General features: G+C 38.7%; 3 protein-coding genes across 3 annotated transcripts; all 3 read right to left on the reverse strand.

Annotated features, from left to right (window-relative positions):
• Positions 1 to 126: 126 nt before the first annotated feature.
• On the reverse strand, positions 127 to 6,470 carry LOC145228216 (CUB and sushi domain-containing protein 3-like). The gene is made up of 13 exons (XM_080093221.1): positions 6,288 to 6,470; positions 6,042 to 6,227; positions 5,557 to 5,742; positions 4,981 to 5,166; positions 4,510 to 4,695; positions 4,037 to 4,234; positions 3,329 to 3,514; positions 3,012 to 3,224; positions 2,498 to 2,680; positions 1,849 to 2,043; positions 1,040 to 1,225; positions 677 to 862; positions 127 to 412 (listed from the first exon to the last, which is right to left on the reverse strand). Exons 2-13 carry the CDS (start codon positions 6,109 to 6,111, stop codon positions 153 to 155), a joined length of 2,235 nt encoding a protein of 744 aa, XP_079949347.1. The 5' UTR covers positions 6,112 to 6,227; positions 6,288 to 6,470; the 3' UTR covers positions 127 to 152.
• Positions 6,471 to 6,751: 281 nt separating this feature from the next.
• LOC145228217 (sushi, von Willebrand factor type A, EGF and pentraxin domain-containing protein 1-like) lies at positions 6,752 to 17,919 on the reverse strand. Its single transcript, XM_080093222.1, has 20 exons — positions 17,838 to 17,919; positions 16,987 to 17,181; positions 16,564 to 16,701; positions 16,170 to 16,313; positions 14,611 to 14,805; positions 14,117 to 14,314; positions 13,530 to 13,715; positions 13,057 to 13,224; positions 12,481 to 12,681; positions 12,168 to 12,356; positions 11,874 to 12,059; positions 11,507 to 11,692; positions 11,085 to 11,267; positions 10,753 to 10,938; positions 10,361 to 10,543; positions 9,230 to 9,415; positions 8,739 to 8,918; positions 8,359 to 8,541; positions 7,753 to 7,932; positions 6,752 to 6,975 (listed from the first exon to the last, which is right to left on the reverse strand). Exons 1-20 carry the CDS (start codon positions 17,917 to 17,919, stop codon positions 6,752 to 6,754), a joined length of 3,573 nt encoding a protein of 1,190 aa, XP_079949348.1.
• A 1,699-nt stretch (positions 17,920 to 19,618) lies between these two features.
• Positions 19,619 to 21,323, reverse strand: LOC145230494 (CUB and sushi domain-containing protein 3-like). The gene is made up of 5 exons (XM_080095927.1): positions 21,041 to 21,323; positions 20,711 to 20,896; positions 20,345 to 20,575; positions 19,978 to 20,187; positions 19,619 to 19,760 (listed from the first exon to the last, which is right to left on the reverse strand). The coding sequence occupies exons 1-5, from the start codon at positions 21,108 to 21,110 to the stop codon at positions 19,714 to 19,716; spliced, it is 744 nt and encodes a 247-aa protein (XP_079952053.1). The 5' UTR covers positions 21,111 to 21,323; the 3' UTR covers positions 19,619 to 19,713.
• Positions 21,324 to 21,982: the final 659 nt, after the last annotated feature.

The following is a 21,982-nucleotide window of genomic DNA, read 5'->3' on the forward strand; positions in this document are numbered from 1 at the left end:
TTGACGGACTTTCTTGTAACGTTTAAGGTCTTCATGGTGTAAGTTTTTGTTGTTACAAAACGTGCCAGTGGCAACTTCAATATTTTTTTGTCAAACTACCACTTTTTCGTTTCGTTCAATGCGCTGTGTTTTCTATCACGTAAAAATGATGCCTAAAGTACCGATGCTACTTGGTATCCCCCTGTTTTCGGAATACTGCTATTTGACTTACTGGTGCAAATTGGAACATTGCCGTTAAATTGTTCGGTTGCAAGACAAACCAAGCTTTCTGGTCCAACTAGGTTGTAGTTCGCGTCACAGTTGAACAGGATTCTTTCACCCACTGGCCAAAAGCTTTTGTTTGCTTCGTCTATTCTGAGAAGAATTTGGCCATTGTCTGGTGGTAAAGGTCTTCGGCATCCTTGTTGTACAACTGCAAATATAAAAGATTAGAAAGCAATTTTATGTGTTGTTTAACCTATAAAGCAAACAACATCAGTAAGCATATGTGTAAAATGAGAAAAACAATCGCTTTTTACGGTCAAAGTCATGTAGTTTGTATTGCAGGGCAATGAAAAGCAGAAATCAGGTGTGTAACATATTGCTTAATGCACGACAAACTGCAATGAACAATTTAAGCTGCCCACTTCCGACCTGAGTTTATTGACACTATATACTGTATGAGGAATTTTCTTACTTTCACAACTTGCTGAGAGCTGACTGAATGTTCCATCAGCTTGACAGTTAATCATCGCACTCCCGACTAAACGGTATCCAGCTGCACACTCTAATCTTGCGACTTGTCCCACAGTAAAAACCGTTGCCTCTCTCACTAGTCGTAAGTTTGCTGGCAATAGCGGATTTGAACAAGTGATCTGACGACCTGAAATAGGCAAATAACAAAATAAATAGAGGGGGTTTAACGGACTCTAAGTTTCCGAGATGTTGGTTTAATTTATCTGCGCTTTAGTGCTGCAAATCGTATATTTAAGCTCGACCAAGGCATTTTTGTCCGCATCTTGATTTTGACCGTAGGATTTTCTGAAGTCTGCACACTAACCTGTGCATATTGGGAAGGTGTCCGAATACTGTCCATTGGTCATACATCTAATAATAGGGTTGCCGATAAGTTGAAGTCTAAGGGTACAGGAATACTGAACAACATCTCCTGGAGAACGTAGCTGCTCGACTGTGCCGTTAATGGTTGCTCCGAATTGCACCACGGGAGGAGGACACTTCTGTGGCACTTAAAACAATAAAATAGTATTAGGTTCAACCCACTGCTAAAATTTATCCGACCTAGAGGTTTACTTTCTTGTTATGACTTGTTGACTACGCAAGTTGACCTGATAAATATGTTGTATAAAGACTGTTTAATCTATAAATTATGATTTTTGCAATGTTGCATTTAGTATGTCGGTAGAAAATTCATGTTCTCACGATAGCCGATTTAAATAAATATCGTGTTATTCGAACTAACCAACACTCCAAACCCGTTGGTTGCAAAAACGTGTAGACAAGTTCTGGTGGAGTATTATGCTGATATTAATGCTGCGGCATGCAAACACCATATCAGTCGAATCACACAAATAAGTTTTCTTTTCTCAAAACATTTGAAAGTTTATGGTTGCTTATCCCTCCCAGACTTAAATTTTCCCGCTTTGAAAACTGTAACAAAGTTCATGACAAATTCGGTCTGCGCAGAGTTTAAGTTTTCTTTTCTCGAAACATTTGAAAGTTTATGGTTGCTTATCCCTTCCAGACTTAAATTTTCCCGCTTTGAAAACTGTAACAAAGTTCATGACAAATTCGGTCTGCGCAGAGTTTTGTTTTCACATGCAAGGCGTACCATTAAATTTTATCACCTACTTGTGCATACGGGAGGGTCGCTTCCGTATTGTCCGTTGTTGAGGCAGACAATTTGTGCAATTCCGGTCAAATTATATCCACTGTCACATATGTAGGTGACGCGATCGCCCGCTCTCCATTGTGTTCGGACTTCCACTATTCTTCCATTGGTTGGTGGACTGGGAGGTGGACATGTTGGTATTTCCACTGTAGTAGCTGAAACGTGAAACCCACTGGGCAAAATGCAACGTCAAGAGCTGGGGTCTCTAGTGGTTTTCAACGGATAACAATGAATTCTATAAGCGCATGTGTTTAAGTTTCAAGCTGTTAGAGTTACCACATGTTCATGCAAAACCTAGCATCTGATTTCTGTTATCCCAGCAAGGCAGATTTCTTAAATATTTTCCCAATTTTAATGGAGAATCCGGAATGACTGATAATAACTTTGGTGTGAGGCCTCCAAGTCCCCGATGGATAATATTTTATAAAAGGCAGTGGAAACTATCTAAGCCTGCCGCACTCCTAATATAAGTGCCACTTTGTACAGGTGAAACTAGACCGCATCGATTTTGATAGGTTTTGTCATTTCAAGTTTGCACTATTTTTGTTTGAACCATATACAAGCCAGTCGTGTTAAACAAGCGAAGGACATTTCTGCTAGCTTAAGTACCTGTGCATCTTGGATCGTGCTTGGAAAACAATCCATTAGAAAGGCAGGTTGCTCGAGCTACCCCTGATAACGTGTATCCCGTCTGGCAGGAAAAGGTCACCTCTTCGTTGACATTCCATTCAGTCTGCCCCAATGGTAGAGAATTTCCATTTCGCGGAGTGGATGGATTGGTGCACTTGTTTGCTAGAATATGTAACATGAACGTGTATTGCAATTTTCTGTAATGTGAGCAGGTATTTTGGTAGTAATGTGAAAACAGTAACACCTACAGCTTGATTTGTTTTACATCCTCGGAAGGTTTTTGAGTGATCAGAAAGTTAGTTAAACAAAGGATTCTATAATGGTTCAGCTTGTCATGCAAGGTTTTATAGCCTATGCCTTGTCGTATGGGAATGGTTTGGCGACAGACTTGAATCAGTATAACGCCTCTAATACGCCTGATGTGCTTTGATTTCTAGCGTTATAATGCGAAATACGTGGCATAATATGCAGACAGCACACCATACGCTCTTACCGACACACATGTTTCTGATGTTTTCAAACGTCCCGTCACTTCGACATTGGAAGGACGATGGTCCGATCAGCCGGTATCCCTCTACGCACGTAACCTCGACCACTTGTCCCTCTGTAAACACCTTTCCACCGCCGCCTACTACACGGCCGTTGATGGGCGTTGGTGGGTTAATGCAAGTCACATCAGCAGCAATTCCCCCATCATGAAAATCTCCTGCAGCAATGTAATTTATCAGGTAACCCAAATTCTAAAGTTGATGGCAAAACTTTTTAAACCGTCGGCAAGCGGTCACTGCATATCATATGTAGCAAACTTACGTATGCAGTAAGGAAAAGGTGAGGTGTAGTTTCCATCTGACAAGCAGGTTAGGAATGCTTGGCCGACGAGTTGGTAACCATCCAAACAAGTGTAGGCAACGACATCTCCGGTATTGCGACGTTCGAACTGCGAACCATTAATCATTCCTCCTTCTGGAATAACTGGCCGACAACATTGCATCATATCTGTAGAAATAGGTTTATGGAAAACGAGCATGAACCTCTGACAATGTACATCACTTTTTGGCCCAAACCCACAAAGGCACACTGATCTGCAATTGAACTTGGATAATATATAATTTTACCCCGGATTTGGACCTGGACTTGGGTTTTTTACGGAGCATATCAAAATCCGGCTACATTTAGTTTATTTCTTTTGTTTTGGCATAAGTTATCTGCTGCGAGTGTTTTATTTTCGTACAAAAGGCGTAAAATTAAATAAGTTCCTGGTTTTGGGTAACTGATACGAAGTGGCCCAATGTTGATTGAAACGAAATATTTCGTCAGACTCCAATTAGGCCTTGGATTTGTATTGATAAATGATCTATACTGGCGAATGAGCACCAAGGATAAATTAAACCCGTGTATGTGTTTACGTGGATAGCTTTAACGTAGATTTGGGAAACCAAACAAGAATATGGCGATAATAATTTGCGCCGGACGGTGTTGCAATTTTATACATATTAGGCAAATTCTTCGTACATGTACAAATAGGTGTCGGGCTGCTGAACTGTCCATCTCTTTGGCACACCGCTTCACTTGCTCCGTTTATTGTAAACCCGAAGTTGCAGGCATATCTTATTCGCTGACCAACACTCCATTCGACATTCTGACCCACGATTCTTCCGTTGAGTGGGTTCACAGGCGGAACGCAAAGGACCCTTTGTGATCGCATTGATATCTCTTCTAAAAAGTAAATTGTGTTAGTAAAAGAAAACAATCTTGTCAAAGCAAATCGGTCCGGCAACTCAAAGCACAATCGGTCCCTGCTTAAAAAAAGTTGTCTGGTCAAAGTCTGACGTGTACCTGCGCTGTTGTGTCTATTTTAACGGTCCTTACTTCCAGCTTTTTATGAACACGTTAGACGTAGAACCTTTGTTCTTCGAAGTTTCGACCAAAATAGTCGGCGTGCTGAGGCCTGATTTAGCGACCCGAAAATACCATGTTTACTATGCGGTTACCGATACAGGTGGTGTTGTGCGTTGAGAAAAATCCGAAAGAAAGACAAGTTGCCGAGTTTCCGCCTTGCAACACGAACCCTTCGTCGCATCCGAATGTTACAACTTCGTTAACATTCCACGCAATCTTTCCAAACGGTCGTGCGAAGCCAAACACCGGTGGTTTGGGGTCGACACATTGAATAACTCCTGTACAAAAATAACATTATCTGTGTCATTAGCGGTACTTGCGTCCTAAAGAAACTTGCACAGCTTCAAGTAAAGACAAATTTTGTGCGCCTTTGGCACTTTTTCAATATTTGATAGTTTTCCTAGGTGAAAAAGATTTGCAAGATAAGTTTAATTAATGGTTAAACAGCGTAAAAGTATGTCAGAATAAAAGTTGACAAAATGTACGTTTATTTACGGTGATCACTTAAACATGTATAATGGCGATTGCTAATACCATAGTATAGTTTATAAGGGTAGACTTACTACTGCACATAGGTGGTGGGTTACTGAAAAGTCCGTTGTTGCGACAAAAGGCCACACTACTTCCCCGCATCTCATATCCAGAGTTACAGAAGTAGGAAATGCTATCTCCCTCCCTCCATTCGTCACCCTGTTGCGAAATTCCTCCGTTTATTGGCGACGTAGGCTTCGCACACCTTGCCCTGTTTGCTAAAATAAAATATCTGACCGTGATACTCATGTTTTTGACTTTCCTACAAAATAGCAAGCGGATTTGCATTCTAAACTAACTAGAATGAAACCTGTTAAGATGAACATAAATAACTGGGATCAGCACTGAAGCGTCTATGCAGACCAGCGATTATACGGCACACTCATATATAAATCACAGTACGCCAGACCCATTGAAGGCGCCATATCGAATGGATTTGGCTAGCAATGTACCTATAGGTACAACCTTATTTACCTATAGGTGTTTATAAATGCCGTACACTAGTTACGAAACACGCTAACTTTTATTCCTATTGGAACAGCGCTATATTTGGTTATCTTTGATTGTGGTGTGAACACTACTTAAAAAACATTGGGTATCAGTTTTACCTATGCACGAAGCAGTGTGTGCTGAAAAGTAGCCATTCCTCAGGCATGTTGCTGTGCTGACACCCTGAAAGGTGAATCCATCGTTGCAAACAAAACCTACAACATCCGTTACTCTCCACACGGTTTGGTTTAGTGGCAGGATGTAGCCATTGTCCGGTGTTACAGGCGGGATGCAACGAGTCACTCCTGAAAACAGCAGCGCATACTTTATTGAATTGTGTTAAACGGTGCCATTGGAATTGTGCACAGTTTGAGGGAAAATTGTCGGTTCTCACAATTGTGCGGTAGCGACGATCTAGTGACTCAAAACACTAATTGGTTTTAAACGCTTTCAGCATCGCTGTATTGCGAGAAATTATTAAATAGTGGCATGGATCTTGTGTAAATAGGTTAAACAGCATTGATAATGTGAAATCAGGTTTGTTAGTGGAGATTTGAGCTTGTGTGTGCAATTGTTTATTGGTAGTTATTAAAAAAATGCTTACTGCTGCAGAGTGGTGTTCTTTGATCAAATTGTCCGTTGTTTTGACAAACGGCCATAGGGCTTCCCGTCATCTCATAGCCAGGGTTGCACGTGTAGGTTAAGCTGTCGCCTTCTAACCATTGGACTCTAAGCTCCGTGATTCTTCCATTAATTGGTGCCCGAGGTCGAGCACAAGTTGAGGTAATCGCTACAATGTAGAGGAATAAGGTTAAAATTCGTTGCGATATCTTGATGATAATAACGTTACCTTTGCATTCTGCGCTGTGTGACGTAAAGAATCCAGAAGAGAGGCAAGTGGCAATGCTGATGCCCTGAAAACGGTAACCACGTATACAATCGAATGCCACAACCTCGTTCACACCCCAGTCGGATTGGTTCAGTGTCAGAATGAAGCCGTTTTCGGGTGCAGTCGGCCTTGCACACCGAACTGCAGGGATTGGAAACAGATGTTTAAGATGTTGGAACGGTTGAAGAAATGTAACAAATTAAGGTCTGACAACAGTTTTGATTTAAGTTAATCCAATACTATTCTGTTTTTTAGCCTACACGCATTCACTGATTCGTAAGTCACGAAGGCAATTGGTTTGGTACATTTTGCAATTGGGTTTTGGCATGTGGGGAAAATTCACCAGTCGACACTATTGCCAAGAAGTAAATTGTAGAGCGAAATCAGAAGACTTTGAAGATATGAACAGCATATTTAACTTTGTTTTAGTTTGGCGAAAAATACATTTCAATTGGGTACTTACTACTGCATATGGGAGGCGGGTTGTCAAACTGTCCATTGTTCTGGCAAAATGACTCGCTGCTGCCGCTCATCACATATCCAGCATTGCAGGAATATGTTATTTGTTGTCCCGGCGTCCACTGGACTCTCTGTTCCAAAATTCGGCCATTGATTGGGACAGGTGGGCGCGCACAAATTGGTGCCATTTCTAAGTGAAAGAGAATTTTTGGCGGGTGTATTTGATAACGTTTTTTGACCACCTTTGCACAGGAAAAACAATACATCTATCACCTCTATATACTTTTACTATATTTCTCTCACTACAAACCCAATTCTAATTTCGCACATTTTTGCATGTGCTAGCCCCTATTAACTTATATATCGAGCATCTAGGATTCTAGGATCAATAGTTAACTCAGAGTTGAGTTGTAAGAGTTGTAAGTTGGGCCTGGCTTTTCAGTTCGGGTTCGGCCAGGGTTTTAGACATGTACTTTCGGGTTCGGACCTCGATTTCTGGTCCGCCTACAACTCCGCTGCAAATTGCCTATTTTCATGAACATTATGATTTACATATTATACCTGCGCAAAAAGTAGTATGTGGCGAAAATAATCCGGTACTGAGGCACCTCGCAGTCCTTACGCCTTGAAAGTTGAACCCAGGATTGCAAGCGAACGACACAACCTCATTAATTCGCCAAACAGTTGTGTTTCGGGGTATCGTGTAGCCATTCCTTGGTGTTTTGGGGTCAGTGCATAAAATTATTCCTGAAAAAATATATTTTACCTAAACAGCACAAGAGGATTCATATTGCACACTTTTCCAAATACACTCTTTACTTTTGGTGAACTCATTGAAAATGTAAAGTTTTTTGGTTAAATGCACAGAATTTTGTTCTGTGTTTTTGAGTTTTATCTGATATGTAACGTAATATATATGTTTGTCATGAAACAAGAGCACGTATTAACAAAACATGTTCCTTCCTACGCCTGCATATGGGCGGTCGGTTGTCAAACTGTCCGTTGTTCTGACAAGTCGACGAAATTCTTCCAATCAGCTCGAATCCATCATTACAGGTGTAAGTTACTTGAGTTCCAACTGGCCACTGTAAAAGGCTAATAACAATCCGACCGTTGACTGGAACTGTTGGGTTGCTGCAGGTTGCTGCTGCAAGTTTTAAGATTAATTAAAGTTTCAATTCAAATTTCGAAACTAAAAACCACCAGTTTCCACTTCCACTAAGCATTTAATTTGCTTCCAATTGTCTCAATTCATTCTCTAAACTGAAGCATGGATAATTTTCTTGATGTGGTAATTTGTTTGACTTTGTAGTCAGTCTGTTGAGTTGCGGTTTCAGTTTGTTATAACTATAATTCGAGTATCATTTGTTTATCTCTCGATGTAAAGAAGGAAATAATACAAGTTTAACACAACAAAAACTAAGAAATTACAGTAATCCTGACCTGCAATGACAATAATTTTATGTTGTTGATTGTTGTTATTAACGGTTTTTGTTTAGACATATATTTAACTTTAATGCTGCTTTGTATTACTCTGCCACTGCTGCGTTTTGCCAAAACAATGGGGACTTACCAATACACGCTGGAGGAACGCTACTGAACTGTCCGTTACTCAAGCAAACTGCATTGCTGCTGCCCCTCAAAGTAAAACCATTGTTGCACATATAGACGATCTCTTCGTCTGTCTGCCACAAGATCTTCTCTCCCATTATTCCACCATTAGCCGGTTCCACAGGTCGTTCGCAAGCTGATACCACTGTTGGTTGTATTGATGACGTTAAAAGTATATTATGACAAGAACATGCTGGTTGATTTTTTTAATCAACCACACAGGCTATGTTTCCAAGCCCTTGTCGTCAGTTATGCTTTTGTTTTAGAAAACTTATAATACTTTGAATGACGAACAGGTGCGTTTTAAACTAGATATAGTGTTTCTCTTCTGGTCATTCCTACCTGCACAAGATGGATTTTGTGTTGAAAATGATCCATTCCCTAAACATGTGGCACTTTCGAAACCCAGCAAGGTAAATCCGTCGTTGCAGACAAAGTTCACAACTTCTCCCACTCCCCACTCATTCTGACCGAGTGGTAAGGTTCTGCCATCCAATAGTGGTGTAATAGTACAAGTAACTCCTGTTTAAAAAACGTTTGATAAGTTATTTCTGGTTAGAAATACCATATTTTTATCACCAGAAAGGTGCCAGATTTTTGATGAAAAATGTCAACGACTACTTATGGGATCAAAGAAAATAAAACCTTATGATATTTGAATTTAACACTTTCTGAACATTTTTTTATGATTAAAATGCCCAATACCTCATACTTTCAGGTTTTGTGATCAAAAATGGTTCATCAAAATTTTATTTGCACTTTTACGCATATTTTGGAGGTTCGTTTCCGGATTTGTGTTGCAAATACTCGGTTTCCTCGGTATAAGAACTTACTATTACACAATGGTGCTAGGCTGTTGAATTGTCCGTTGCTCTGGCAAACCACCACGCTGTCTCCATTCATCACAAATCCACTGTTACATGTAAATGTCAATCTCTCTCCTTGTCCCCATTGCAAGCGTTGTTCACTTATTCCTCCATTCATTGGCGCCGCAGGTCGACTGCACGTGACGGCTATGGCTAAAAGGATTTGAACGTAATCACATTCAATGTTTTGTTGTTTATATCTACTGTTGTGCAAGTATGTTACTGTTAGTTAACCGGCTGTTAGTAAAGTATGGTGGCTGTTAGTAAAGTATTAGTATATGTTACTCTTAGTAAAGTATGGTGAAACGATTTTTTTCAATGCAACCTTTTGTGTGTTTTCACAAAAGACGCTTTTTTGTTTTTGCAATTGTTCACATTTTAATACTTTTTTTAACTCTTTGTTCTATGATCTTACCTCTACAACTGGGATTGTGTGATGTAAATATTCCGGTACTCAGACATCTTGCGCTACTTGAACCAGTCAAAGAAAACCCAGGGTTACAAGTAAAGTTTACAATTTCGTTCAAACTCCAAACAGTTTTTTCTCGAGGCCAAGAAATTCCGTTCAAGGGTGTCGATGGATTTGTGCATTGCACTACTGTGGGTAAACAGAACGATTGTTGTTTGATTTCGTTATGATCGTATGCAATCCTAACTAAATGCAGAAATTTGTCATGATTTCTTATGATTTATTTATGGCATCTGACAAAATAGTTGCTTTTTTGTAAAAAGTACTCACTATTACACATGGGAGCCATATTGCTAAATTGTCCGTTGCTTTGGCAAACCGCTACACTGTTTCCGCGCATTACAAATCCGCTGTTGCATGTAAAAGTCAATCTTTCTCCTATACGCCATTGTAAGCGTTGTTCAGTTATTCCTCCATTGATTGGCGCCGCAGGTCGATTGCACGTGATTGCTATGATTAGAAAAAGTAAATACATTAACTGTATTATTATTACTTGGCTCCTTAATTGTTGTACAAGGATGTTGTCAAATACTATACGTGAACAAGACCTTTTTTGTATGTCTACAAATAGACGCATTTTATTTGATTTCCTTGCTCACACTTTTAAACTCTTTGATTTTTGATCTCACCTGTACAACTGGGATTGTGTGATGTAAATATTCCGGTACTCAGACATCTTGCGCTACTTGAACCAGTCAAAGAAAACCCAGGGTTGCAAGTAAAGTTTACAATCTCGTTCAAACTCCAAACAGTCTTTCCTCGAGGCCATGATATTCCATTTACAGGAGTGGTTGGATTTGTACATTGTACGACTGTGTGTGAACAAAACCTTTGTTGTTTTGTTTAAATGTAAAACGTTAAATGACAAGCCGTCTAATTAGACTAATAATTATAATATTTACGATTTTTTAACGTATGATTATATCAAACTCAACTCAACTATGGTGATTTGAAAGTCTGTGTCATATATGCTGAATGATCAGTGCATCGTTTACCTTTAAGACTTTCGGTTTGTACTTACTGTTGCACATGGGTGCTATGCTGCTGAACTGTCCGTTTCCAAGGCAAACTGTCACACTGTTTCCAGTCATCGTAAATCCACTGTTACATGTAAACGTCAAACTTTCTCCTACTTGCCATTGTAAGCGTCGTTCAGTTATTCCTCCATTGATAGGCGCAGCTGGTCGATTGCAGGATATCGATATAGCTAGAAAATATTTTGAAGGAATTAACAGAAGTGTGATAAATAATACTACTATTTATAATACATGTCAAATGCATTAATTACAAACGCTTGTGTGATCAAACGTCTTGTTTGACCCCACCGCTTTAAAACTGTATCTATTTTCAAACCTGTGCAACTGGGATTGTGTGATGTGAAGAATCCAGTATTTTGACATCTTGCGCTACTCGATCCGGTCAAACTAAACCCGACGTTGCAAGTAAAGTTTACAATTTCGTTCAAACTCCAAACAGTCTTTCCTCGAGGCCATGATATTCCATTTACAGGAGTGGATGGATTTGTACATTGTACTACTGTTTGCAAAAAACTTTGTTGTTTCCTTAAATTGCAAACGCTTGACTATGGAACTGTATGATAAACCAGTTACTGTGTTGTTGATAATTTTCCAACACTTCGTTGACTAAAAGAATCGCGTCTATTGAATGTAGCCTGATCTTGAACTGAATCACGAAACGCATTTTATCAGCTTGTCATAACACTTTACTCACAAAAACGACTAGTTTGTTTACTTTTATTTTAAACAGTAACTTACTGTTGCACATGGGTGCCATGCTACTGAACTGTCCGTTGTTCAGGCAAACTGCAACACTGTTTCCAGTCATTGCAAATCCTATGTTGCATGTAAACGTTAAACTTTCTCCCACTTGCCATTGCGAGCGTTGTTCAGATATCTGTCCATTGATGGGAGCCTCAGGACGGTTGCAGGTTGCAGTTATGACTAGAAAAGATATTTGGATGGATCAAAGATTACTGTAGTCCATGATGCTGCTTAGTTGATGCGTGTTACATTATTTGGGAAATTCTAACAATCCGTCAAGCAACGTTATAAAGTTACAAAAATATACCGTTTGGTGGGTTAAATTGAATATTTGTGTTAAACTATTTAACTATGATCTCACCTATACATCTAGGATTGTGTGGTGTGAATAATCCAGTACTCAGACATCTGGCATTATTCAAACCAGTTAAAGTAAACCCGGCATTGCAAGTGAAGTTCACAATTTCGTTTATATTCCACACAGTTTTTCCTCGAGGCCATGAAATTCCATTTGATGGAGTGGATGGATTTGTACATTGCACTTGTCCTGTTGGTAAACGATGCATTAACCAAAAGCATCCTTAATTCATATGCCTGCTGATACAGGCAGGTTTTCTTGTTTCTACTTCTCGATAATGTATTGGCAAATACTTACTATTACACAATGGCGCTGGGCTGCTGAACTGTCCGTTGTTCTGGCAAACTACAACACTGTTTCCATTTATTACAAATCCACTGTTACATGCAAACGTCAATCTTTCTCCTATTCGCCATTGCAAGCGTTGTTCAGTTATTCCTCCATTAATTGGCGCCACAGGTCGATTGCAGGTTACAAATATCGCTGCTATTAAGACATGATATTGTAAGACAAATTTAATTGTACACTTAATTTTAAAACTGTACAGAAATATTGCCATTTGTTTGCCTCTAACTTCTTTAAACGTTTTAAATTTATACTACGTTCTCACCTGTACATATAGGGTTATGCGATGTAAATAATCCGGTATTCAGACATCTTGCACTACTGGAACCAACTAAGGTAAACCCGGCGTTGCAAGTAAAGTTCACAATTTCGTTGAAACCCCAAACAGACTTTCCTCGAGGCCATGAAGTTCCATTCAATGGTGTGGAAGGATTTGTGCATTGCACTACTCCTGTTTGTAAACAAAATTTGGAAAAAAATTACAAAGCAGTCTGGCTTATATTCAGTGTCCCTGTCAACTCTGCATGGTTTTCACAACCTCCTATTATTTTGCTTGGTCACAAATTACCAAAAAAATATTTTTTCAAGATTGAAAAAGCCAATATCGGTACTGTGTTTTAAAATGGATCCAATGTGAAAACGTCTGTCGCTTACTTCTACGGTTTTTTTGTAGTATTTCATCCCTTGCGATTAAAACATTTTGTCTTGTTAAGTGGTCTTTATTTTTACGAGCAGTGAACATTTCACCCTTAAAACTGATCCATGCTTTCTAAATTCAACTTTTTTGTCTTTATTATATCAATGAATACTGATTTCAACTTTTACTAGTAATTTTGCTCACTCGAACACGTTGGGGCCTGTCCGGAAAACAATCCGTTCCGGCATTCTATCAGATTGGTTCCTGTCATCATAAATCCTATGTTGCAGGCAAACACCACGACGTTTGCGTTTTGGATAACGATTCTTCCGTTAAGTGGTGCAGTGAATTGAGAACATGTCGTCGTCATCACTGCAAGGTAGTAAAGATTTACTACGACTACGCCAGGTTGAAAGCACCCAATCTAGTTAGATGTTTGAAGTTAAGCTAAAAATACTAGGTGTTGTCCTCATTAAAAAAGGCATTAATAATTAACTTACCTCGGAACAGGGACATTAGCCTATAAAAGTAGGTACTTTTTTAATTTTTGATCTACTTATGTATCCTTATTGAAACATAAGCTAAAAAGTTATGACGTTTTAAGCCTACTAGTCCATAACATGAATATCTTAGCTGTACTTTCTTCTTATCGACATGATATTAATAACATCGCTTACTTGAGCATGTTGGCGGACCGTTACTGAACTCTCCATTGCCTAGGCAAACGGCCATACTTCTTCCAGTCACCGTATATCCAGCGTTGCAAGCGTACATCACTATATCCCCTAACATCCATCTTTCCGAGGGGTTTTCAAGTATTCCGTTGGGTGGCGCTAAGGGTGCTTGACAAGTAGAATCTACAGCTGTAAAGTATTTACCGTTACCTGAGAGACCTTTGTATATTTGAACTGGCGCTATTTTATTTTTGTGTTTTTTACGGTTTGTATATCCAAACAGAGGCAGCTAGTTTTGTCCTATGTGGGCTAGTTATGATTGGGGTTGATGAAACAGTACCTCGCGTAGCTTCCATAGGTTTTGAGCAAGGCTTGTGTCCACTGTTTAATCGTTAGTTTTAAAACTTAACCGATTTGCATTACAGTTAGTCTGGTTTCATTTATGTTTGATAATTAATTGGTCCAGAGAAAAAACTAAAAAAGAGTTTCACAACAGTTTTTGTTACAACGCAAACTAATTGTATATCTGTGAAAATATTTACACATAACAATTAACTTATTGGTTGCGTTGTGAATAATGATATTGCTACCTCTGCAAGTGGGATTATGTTCAGTAAAAACTCCATCTTCCTGGCATGTCGCACTGCTTTCTCCTTGCAGAATTAATCCATTGTCACAAACAAAGAACACACGTTCATTGACGGCCCATTCGGTTTGACCAGATGGCAGGACAATCACATTCTCTGAGATTGATAGATTGGTACACGAAACACTTGAAGGTTGATCAGCTGGAAAAGTATTTGTAATAACTACCTCAATATAATCACTTAATGCCACTCTGGTATATTTATATTTGATTTTGATTCGACACTGAACGTTTTGTATATTCATCACATTCACTTCCGAAAAATAAATATATTGCGGCAAAACTTCAAAGCACAACTGTTCGTGTTTTAGTGGTATAGCTACAAGGGTCTTTGAAATACCTCGCTGGTAATAAAAGCTTGCCAGTCTTTCTTTTAAATACAGTTAAAGGCATTTATAAATCAAACTGAGTGTAAGTTTCTAAACGAAGACAATTTACCTTGTTTCACTTGACACACTGGAACAGAACCAAATGTTCCCGATGCAGTGCAGACAGAAGTATTTTGTCCTACAAGGTTGTAGCCTTCAGCACATGCATATCCTATTGCCTCCCTTTCCATCCATTCCGACTTTTCAGCGGGAAATAGAAGAAGGTTTTCGCCGATAGGTTTAGGACAAATTGCCTCTGGCATAGCTACAAAAGAGAAAATAACTTTTAACCTACCAAGTGTACATTAACATTGCACTTGACTAATGCGCCGCGCCATGATACACAAACACGTTATGTATTGCAATAAACCAGTTGGTATTGCATAATTCGTATAGATCTGTATGTTTCAAACTTGTATTATATTTCAAGATTACGATAATTGCAAGGTAGGCCTATTCACCCATAGTTGCATTGCTGAACTTGTGTTGAGCATTACATCATCCACAAACTTATGTACTAAAATTGGAGTACATGTAGTTGTATTTGCATTACGCAAGGATGGACGTCCAATTCATTGCGTTTTGGAATTTATTTAGGGGCATTGTCTTCATAGAAAAAATTCTACTGGGCCATATTTGATTGATTAGCTGCAACCTTTTGACAGTGTTATCCAATATTTTCTGTTCTCGGACCATTATTGAATCAGAATATCCATTCGTGCATTTGTTGATATTGTTTTTTATGAGAGTAGTATGGCGTTGAAAAGGTTTTTCTCACGACTCACAAAAAACAGTTTATGAACACACGTGAGTCTACGAACTCAGGTTTAAGAAACACAACCATATTGGGTCGGCTTTCAGCGCTAATCTTTTTTGTTCTAACAGATGCTCTAACGGATTTTTTCCTGTACATGTAATCGCGTTGTGGTAAGATTGCAGCTTTGCTTCAAATGTATCGCTTTAAAACTGGGTACCAAACGTGTTACTTTTTAAAGCACCTGGTTTATTTGTGGTTGGACTCATTGGCGTAGCCAGGCCAGGGGTCACCTCCTCCAAAAAAATTTAAACTGCTCATTTTTGGTTCAATATCTTGGTGTTTTAAACTGACTGTGAACTGTGTGCCGCGACACACCAGTGTGCCGTGAGAGATTTCAAAGTGTTCTGCAAAATATTTTCTATTTCATAGTGCAGACATTCCCTGGTGTTTAGGGATTGACTTTATGACAAAGTACTGGTGTGCATGACAACGCTTCAAAGCTCATATTTTTTGTGTTGGTGATGAAAAGCATCCTTACCCACCGCAATAAAGTTGAAAATTAACATTCTGTGAACAACGTTTGTTTTATGTTTGCCTGCGTGTGCCGCGGCTGGGAATTTTAGTTCTTATTGCGCCGCGTGCTTAAAAGGTTTGAGAACCACTATACACACACGTATATATATATGACACAACCGTTTTACGTTCTTTCCAAAAAATGATTGTCCCTCTTCCAAAATTGGTTTTAGCTACGCCATTTCAAGTGTAATGGATAGCATTTTGTTGGATATTTTTCACCAAAGCTTTTGCATTTTCTACAAATCCACATAACTCGACCAGATGCTGACGCTACGCGATATTTCACTTTCACTTACCGATACATTGCCGCAAAGGCAGAAATAGAAAATAGCTGTCTTGACAAATACAGGCGACCCTTCTGTATGTAAGACACTGGGAGTTGAGCGGGCAATTAAGTGCAGCACAATCGCCAAAAGAAGCTGGAGTAAGTCTCGTACGTTCTGTTAAAATGCATAAATTGAAACAAACATTAGGGGCTTGACTAATTCAATTAACTACTTTAGTTTTTATCAATTTGTGGTCTACAGTTTTCGGTTAATTCCTTTTTTTCTTAGACTCCTCACATTAAGTACTTTGCTTTTGCACAAAACACCACTTTAAGACGATCGATCATTTTTTTCGTTTATCCCCCGATCTTATGTTTCAAATACAGCTTTGACGGAAAAGTATTTGCTCTCACCCCAAACTTACCGACACAACCATCTGCAGGGTGTGTGAAAAATCCAGGGTTACAAACACATATATCTTGTCGTTGGTATGACACGCAGTGACTGTTTCGCTCACAGTTTTTTGTGCATCTCGTCGCGACGTTAATGGAGGGCTGGATATCTAAAAATATTTTGATTTGTAAACTGTTGGCTGAAATACGTGTAATGGCCCCGAGATGTTAGTGTGAAGCCACAATCCCAGTTTACGAACAAAAAATGCACTGTACCGGCATAGCAGCAAACGCTGAAAATTTTCTGTAAAAATCTTTGTCAAACAAATATAATTTTTTTGGAATATACTCCAAACTGATGATATGAATACAGCTTACATAAAAGCGGATTTGACGGTAGTATACGAATGTAGACTATATAATGCACCATAATTAGTTTTTCCTGTTTAACGTACTTAGACATCTCGGCGTGGTTCCTCCTTCCACCGTCCATATACCATCACCACAAACAGCTACACTACCTCCGACACTTTTGTAGCCTGCGTTGCAGATAAAAGTTATGTTGTCACCTGCGTTGTACCTCTCCCTGGAGAGTGGTGGGTCAGGGATGTAAATTGCATTCAGTATCCCCGGAGGACGGTAACAGAAGTCTGTATTTGGAAAAAAGGATAAGGTATTGTATACTTGCACACTTCTACTAGTTTTCACGGATTCTGTGTCTTTAGTTGTGCTCCTGCTGAGATGACAGCGGACATAAACGCCAACCTGAAACTCATTTTTTTACAGAACAAACAGCAAACTTTGTGAACCGTTGTGAGTACGTATAAATTTTATGTTAACAATTTTTTTTAAATATTTTTTTTAGTTTATCAATTTGAAAAGATACAAGCAATGGGCCGTACTTTGTTGAAGTACTTTCAAGTACCTTATATATCACCGTTTATTAACACAAATTAATTGGCAACTAATATTAATAATGGTAAAGTAATGCTGACTTCGCCAGGCAACAGTTGAATTGGAAAAAAAGAATTAGCGATGAGCAAACCTAACAAATATTTGTTTTGTCAAAGAACAAGTATTTAGAAAGCACCGCTTCGCCACTGGTAGCAATGTCATTATACAACGAAAAGCAGTGACAGCACCAAAAAAGACTCTAAAAAATTTTTTGTAAGCTGCAAAAACTTCACTGTTTTGCAGTTTTTTACTCGGTTTATAATAGTTACCAACATGCAAAATATTTTTATATTTTACATGTCATCTTATATTCAGTATATTTGTCTCCAATTGACGTCCACGGAAAACTCACCAACAGGTTGCTGTTGTCCGTCAACCACGAGAGTTACGCTTGTCAGTGTTAGACAGCAAAACAACCACTTTGAGTGAACCATTGTACTGTCTTCGCAAAAATATAATTTTAAAGGAATCCTGTCAATACGAAAGCACACATTAGACTAACTGTTATTTTGGTTTTGAAAAAAAAAACACTTTCTCTTGCTTCCTTGTGTTTAAAACAAAAGGAGTCGAACAAACGCTAAAGTGACTATAGGCTTTGGAGGATGCGAATTTTAAATAATATGCCATTTTCGAAACGTTGCTACCCAAACTCAAAACGAGTTCATGTGACTGCTTGTGCTGATCTGAGTCAAACCTTTTTAAGTCTTTTGCCAGAATGTATTCTTTTTTAACATTGTGGGACGAATTCAATCTTGTGTCTTGCCTCCCAGCGATTCCCAGTCAAGCCCCGAGTTTTGTGGGTAACTTGACGCCCCTCTAAGACCTCGGGTAAGATTAGAATTTTGATATTTGGGACCGCAGCCTGCACATAATGCACTGTTACTTTCCATTTTCACTTGAGGTCGGTATTTTGCGATGAAAAGTTCGTTATAAAACGATATGTGAGTTTGGGATGATTGATACGTTTTTCGATAAGATATATGTGCCTTTTTGGGTAAACGATAGTTCTCGTCATTTCAATTGCAGAAGGTGGGGCTAATTTTACATTGATACTGGACATTTGACCAATGGTATGATTTATGTTTGATGTCTGGATTTCACGTTTCGCATCGCAAAGTAAAAACCTTAAAGTGATGATTTGTTGTTTTAGCAATTCGCTTTAAACTACCACAAGCATCAGGCTTTTAAAACCATTTGTGTTTTTGTCAAAAAATATAGGGAACACTTCAAAGAAAACAAATGACTGATCAGTGACACTATTGTTCGCTAATTTGCACTGTCTTTGACACCTCCAGCACGAATTCTTTTACATATCCACTTAAAATACGTGCTCTCTAAATTCTCAAGACCCCCTGTAGGCAAAACTCTTTACCTGGAAACTTCACTTGTTTATCGGGCCTTGTGTCCTCCCCAACTGCACGTTTCGTGATCATTTACTTGGCGACTGTGGTTATTTTTTACATGTTTGTTTTTATGTTGTCTTTTATGTATGTCGATAGTACTTGAGCTAAAGTTCCTTTTTCGCTTCATATTTGTGGCATCAACCGTAAATATTGTATAAAAGTTGCTTTACTAATTCTGATTTTTTTAACAACCAGGTTTATTCAGCAACATCGAAACCTACTTTTACAATTGCAAGATTTTTTTAGTTTGATAATATCGGCTTTTTATGATAGTCTCGTGCTTATGCAAGCTTCGTTGTTTGCCATAAATATTTACCTGGAATTTGTCGTTACCCTTTGACATATACTTTGTATTGCCCTAAAGCTATTCGAAACAAAACACTGACCCTTAACCTTTAAAGATTAGGTTATTTGGTCCTGAAGCTATAGAAGTTTAATGCCGTGTATATTGCGTTTGTGGTGTCGTTTACCTAAAATATTAACAAACTGAATCCTTGTAGAAATTTTTTTTTGTATGTCCTTTCTGATAGTATGTTACTATAATGTGCGTGACAACGTAAATGATTTTCATCTCTTAAAAATGTCCTACATTTTCTTTTATAGAATCCAAAATCATATCAAATTGACACCTGGTCAAAGACCTGATCTATACGGTTGGTGTTGATAATTTCCAACCGTGTTTCTAACCTTTAGCATTGAAAAGCTGCCTCAAAGCTTTCAAAAACAGCATTTTGGAGGTTTATTGACAAAAACAGCGCACAGTATCGGTATTTTAACACTCAGCTTTGGAAAAAAAAATTTCTTTCTGCAGCAATAACAACAACCTTACATGAGACTCGAAGTAATCGGGGTTGGTGACTCGGTTGAAATAGCTGCAAAAAACATTGAATAAATGTTTGTCACGAAGTAGTGGGAGTGGCAATAAACTGTTACGTTTGCACTTTAACGAAACCCTTCTGCATAGTATCTCAATTAACACTTTTCAAACGACTAAAAGATTTCTTTTGCAACTATTGGAAATTATTCGATTTAATTTTGCGGTAAATGATAAAGTTAAATCAATACAACGAGATAAGAAAAGTAACCTACCTTCACAAACCGGCAGAGGACCGAATATACTGCCGTCCCCTTGACAGAATCGAATTGGTAGAGCAAATATTGGGTGGCTGGTCGGACTTGTCTCATAACGGTAACCTGGCAGACACATGTAAGTGATAATTTCGTTGGCTCGCCATTTCGATTTGCTTTCAGGAACGATCTTAGCATTTGCAGGAACTTCAGGATTGTTGCAAATCACTTCTGCAAAAATTTACACATGATTAACGTATGTGCATTGTCATTTACCCACATCTGCTAAGACACTTGTTAAGTAACTGTAAAACGAGTTGGAGATATTAAAGAAACGTCCGCTGCATCTTAATGTAGTGTTAAAGAGTCATTAGTTTTTTTTTCTTACCTTTGCATTTTGGGACATCTCCTAAAATGGTTCCGTCCGGTGTGCAGAAACGAGTTGAGGAACCAACAATTTGGTAGCCAGTAGTGCACTTGTAAGTAATTAGCTCCGTGGGTTTCCAAACCGTCTTTTCTGGTGGAACAGTCATGGCGTTTGCCGGAACTTGTGGGTTGTTGCAAGTCACTGAAATGTTTGGTTGTACGAATGGCGAAGCTACTTGGTCAATCTCCACTTCTGTGAAATATACATACACTATGTTTTTACTTTCTTGTAAACATTTAGATTAAAGTTTGTCAGCATACTCATTTATTTAAATTAGCCCCAACTCTAAAATAACCACTATGTGCAGAGTTGATATTTTTGACTCACCTTTGCAAACTGGCAATTTGCCGAAAATTTTCCCGTTCGGCAGACAAAACCGTAGTGGGTGGCTGTCATGTGTGAACGTATAACCGGAGATGCACTTATACGCAATAATTTCCAGTGTCTGCCACTCCGTTTTTCCTTTGGGGTAAATCTTTGCGTTCGGTGGCACTCTCGGACTTTTACAAGTACCTGTAATGAAAGAGAACATGCCGAAATTAATCAGAGTACTTAATCGTTCTGATATACTCATCTGCGCGATTTTTGTCCATCAGGCAAATAACAGCGTTCCTGCATATCATCACCCCCCTTCAAATGAAAGAAAACGTTTCTTACCTTGTCCAATAACAAGAAGACCAAGACTAGCAAATACAAGAAAACTAAACATAGAAGTTTTGCAGTCCATGATGTCGTTGTTGATTTCCAAGTTTTTGTCTTCCTTAATGCGTATGTCGAAGTTGGAGTTTGATACCGAAAGTAACAGGCAGTTGTTGGTTTTATACAGAACTTGCTAATGTATATGCAAAGTATTCTTTGCTTTTGTTCCAAGCCGTTGGCCATTCGTTGAAACTCCAAGTTCTTGAGTTGTTCATTAACATGCAAAGCTTAATTTTGTGTAATGCCTGGCAGTAGTTCGTGTAACAATTTTGTTATCGCCATATAGGTAAGAGTTTTACTTTGAAAACGTGATGCCTATGTGAGTGTTAATTTTTAGAAATATACCACAACATCAGTTTCTATTTTATCGGCGAACGTTACATTGGAAAAATGCGCTACGACAAAACGTGATGATAAATTAATGCAAGACGCTTATTTCCATGGAACAAATATTCGCAATTTGCCTTGATTGCGTTGCAGACCAGTAGTTGGAAAACGGATGCCTAAGGCTACAAGTCGGACAGGCCTTCAATGTAAATTTGTAGGCAGAACAGCTTTTTTACTGCTTGGACTAAAGCAGTGGTTCTCAAACTTTTCCATTATTTTTTCAAAACGGTTTCTTTGCCATTATTTCGAGGGCTCGCGGTCCTCAAGCCTGAATGTGTTTTTCAGAAAAACGAAAGTTGATCACAGGATTTTAGCTAGTTTTGCGAAATTACGCATAACAAAGATCCAAAGACAACTTGCGACATCACAGACAAGACAACAAAACATTACAATTGTGCGCGAACAACTGCATTTTTGTTGGTTGTTACGCAATAAAGGCTATTGTTTAGCAATGGAGACAGTCAATTCTCAATTCTACTTTGATTTAAACTTATTCAGTGGACAAACTGACGC

This window comes from Phallusia mammillata, chromosome 5, assembly GCF_965637545.1.
Source record: "Phallusia mammillata chromosome 5, kaPhaMamm4.hap1.1, whole genome shotgun sequence".
NCBI lineage: Eukaryota > Metazoa > Chordata > Ascidiacea > Phlebobranchia > Ascidiidae > Phallusia > Phallusia mammillata.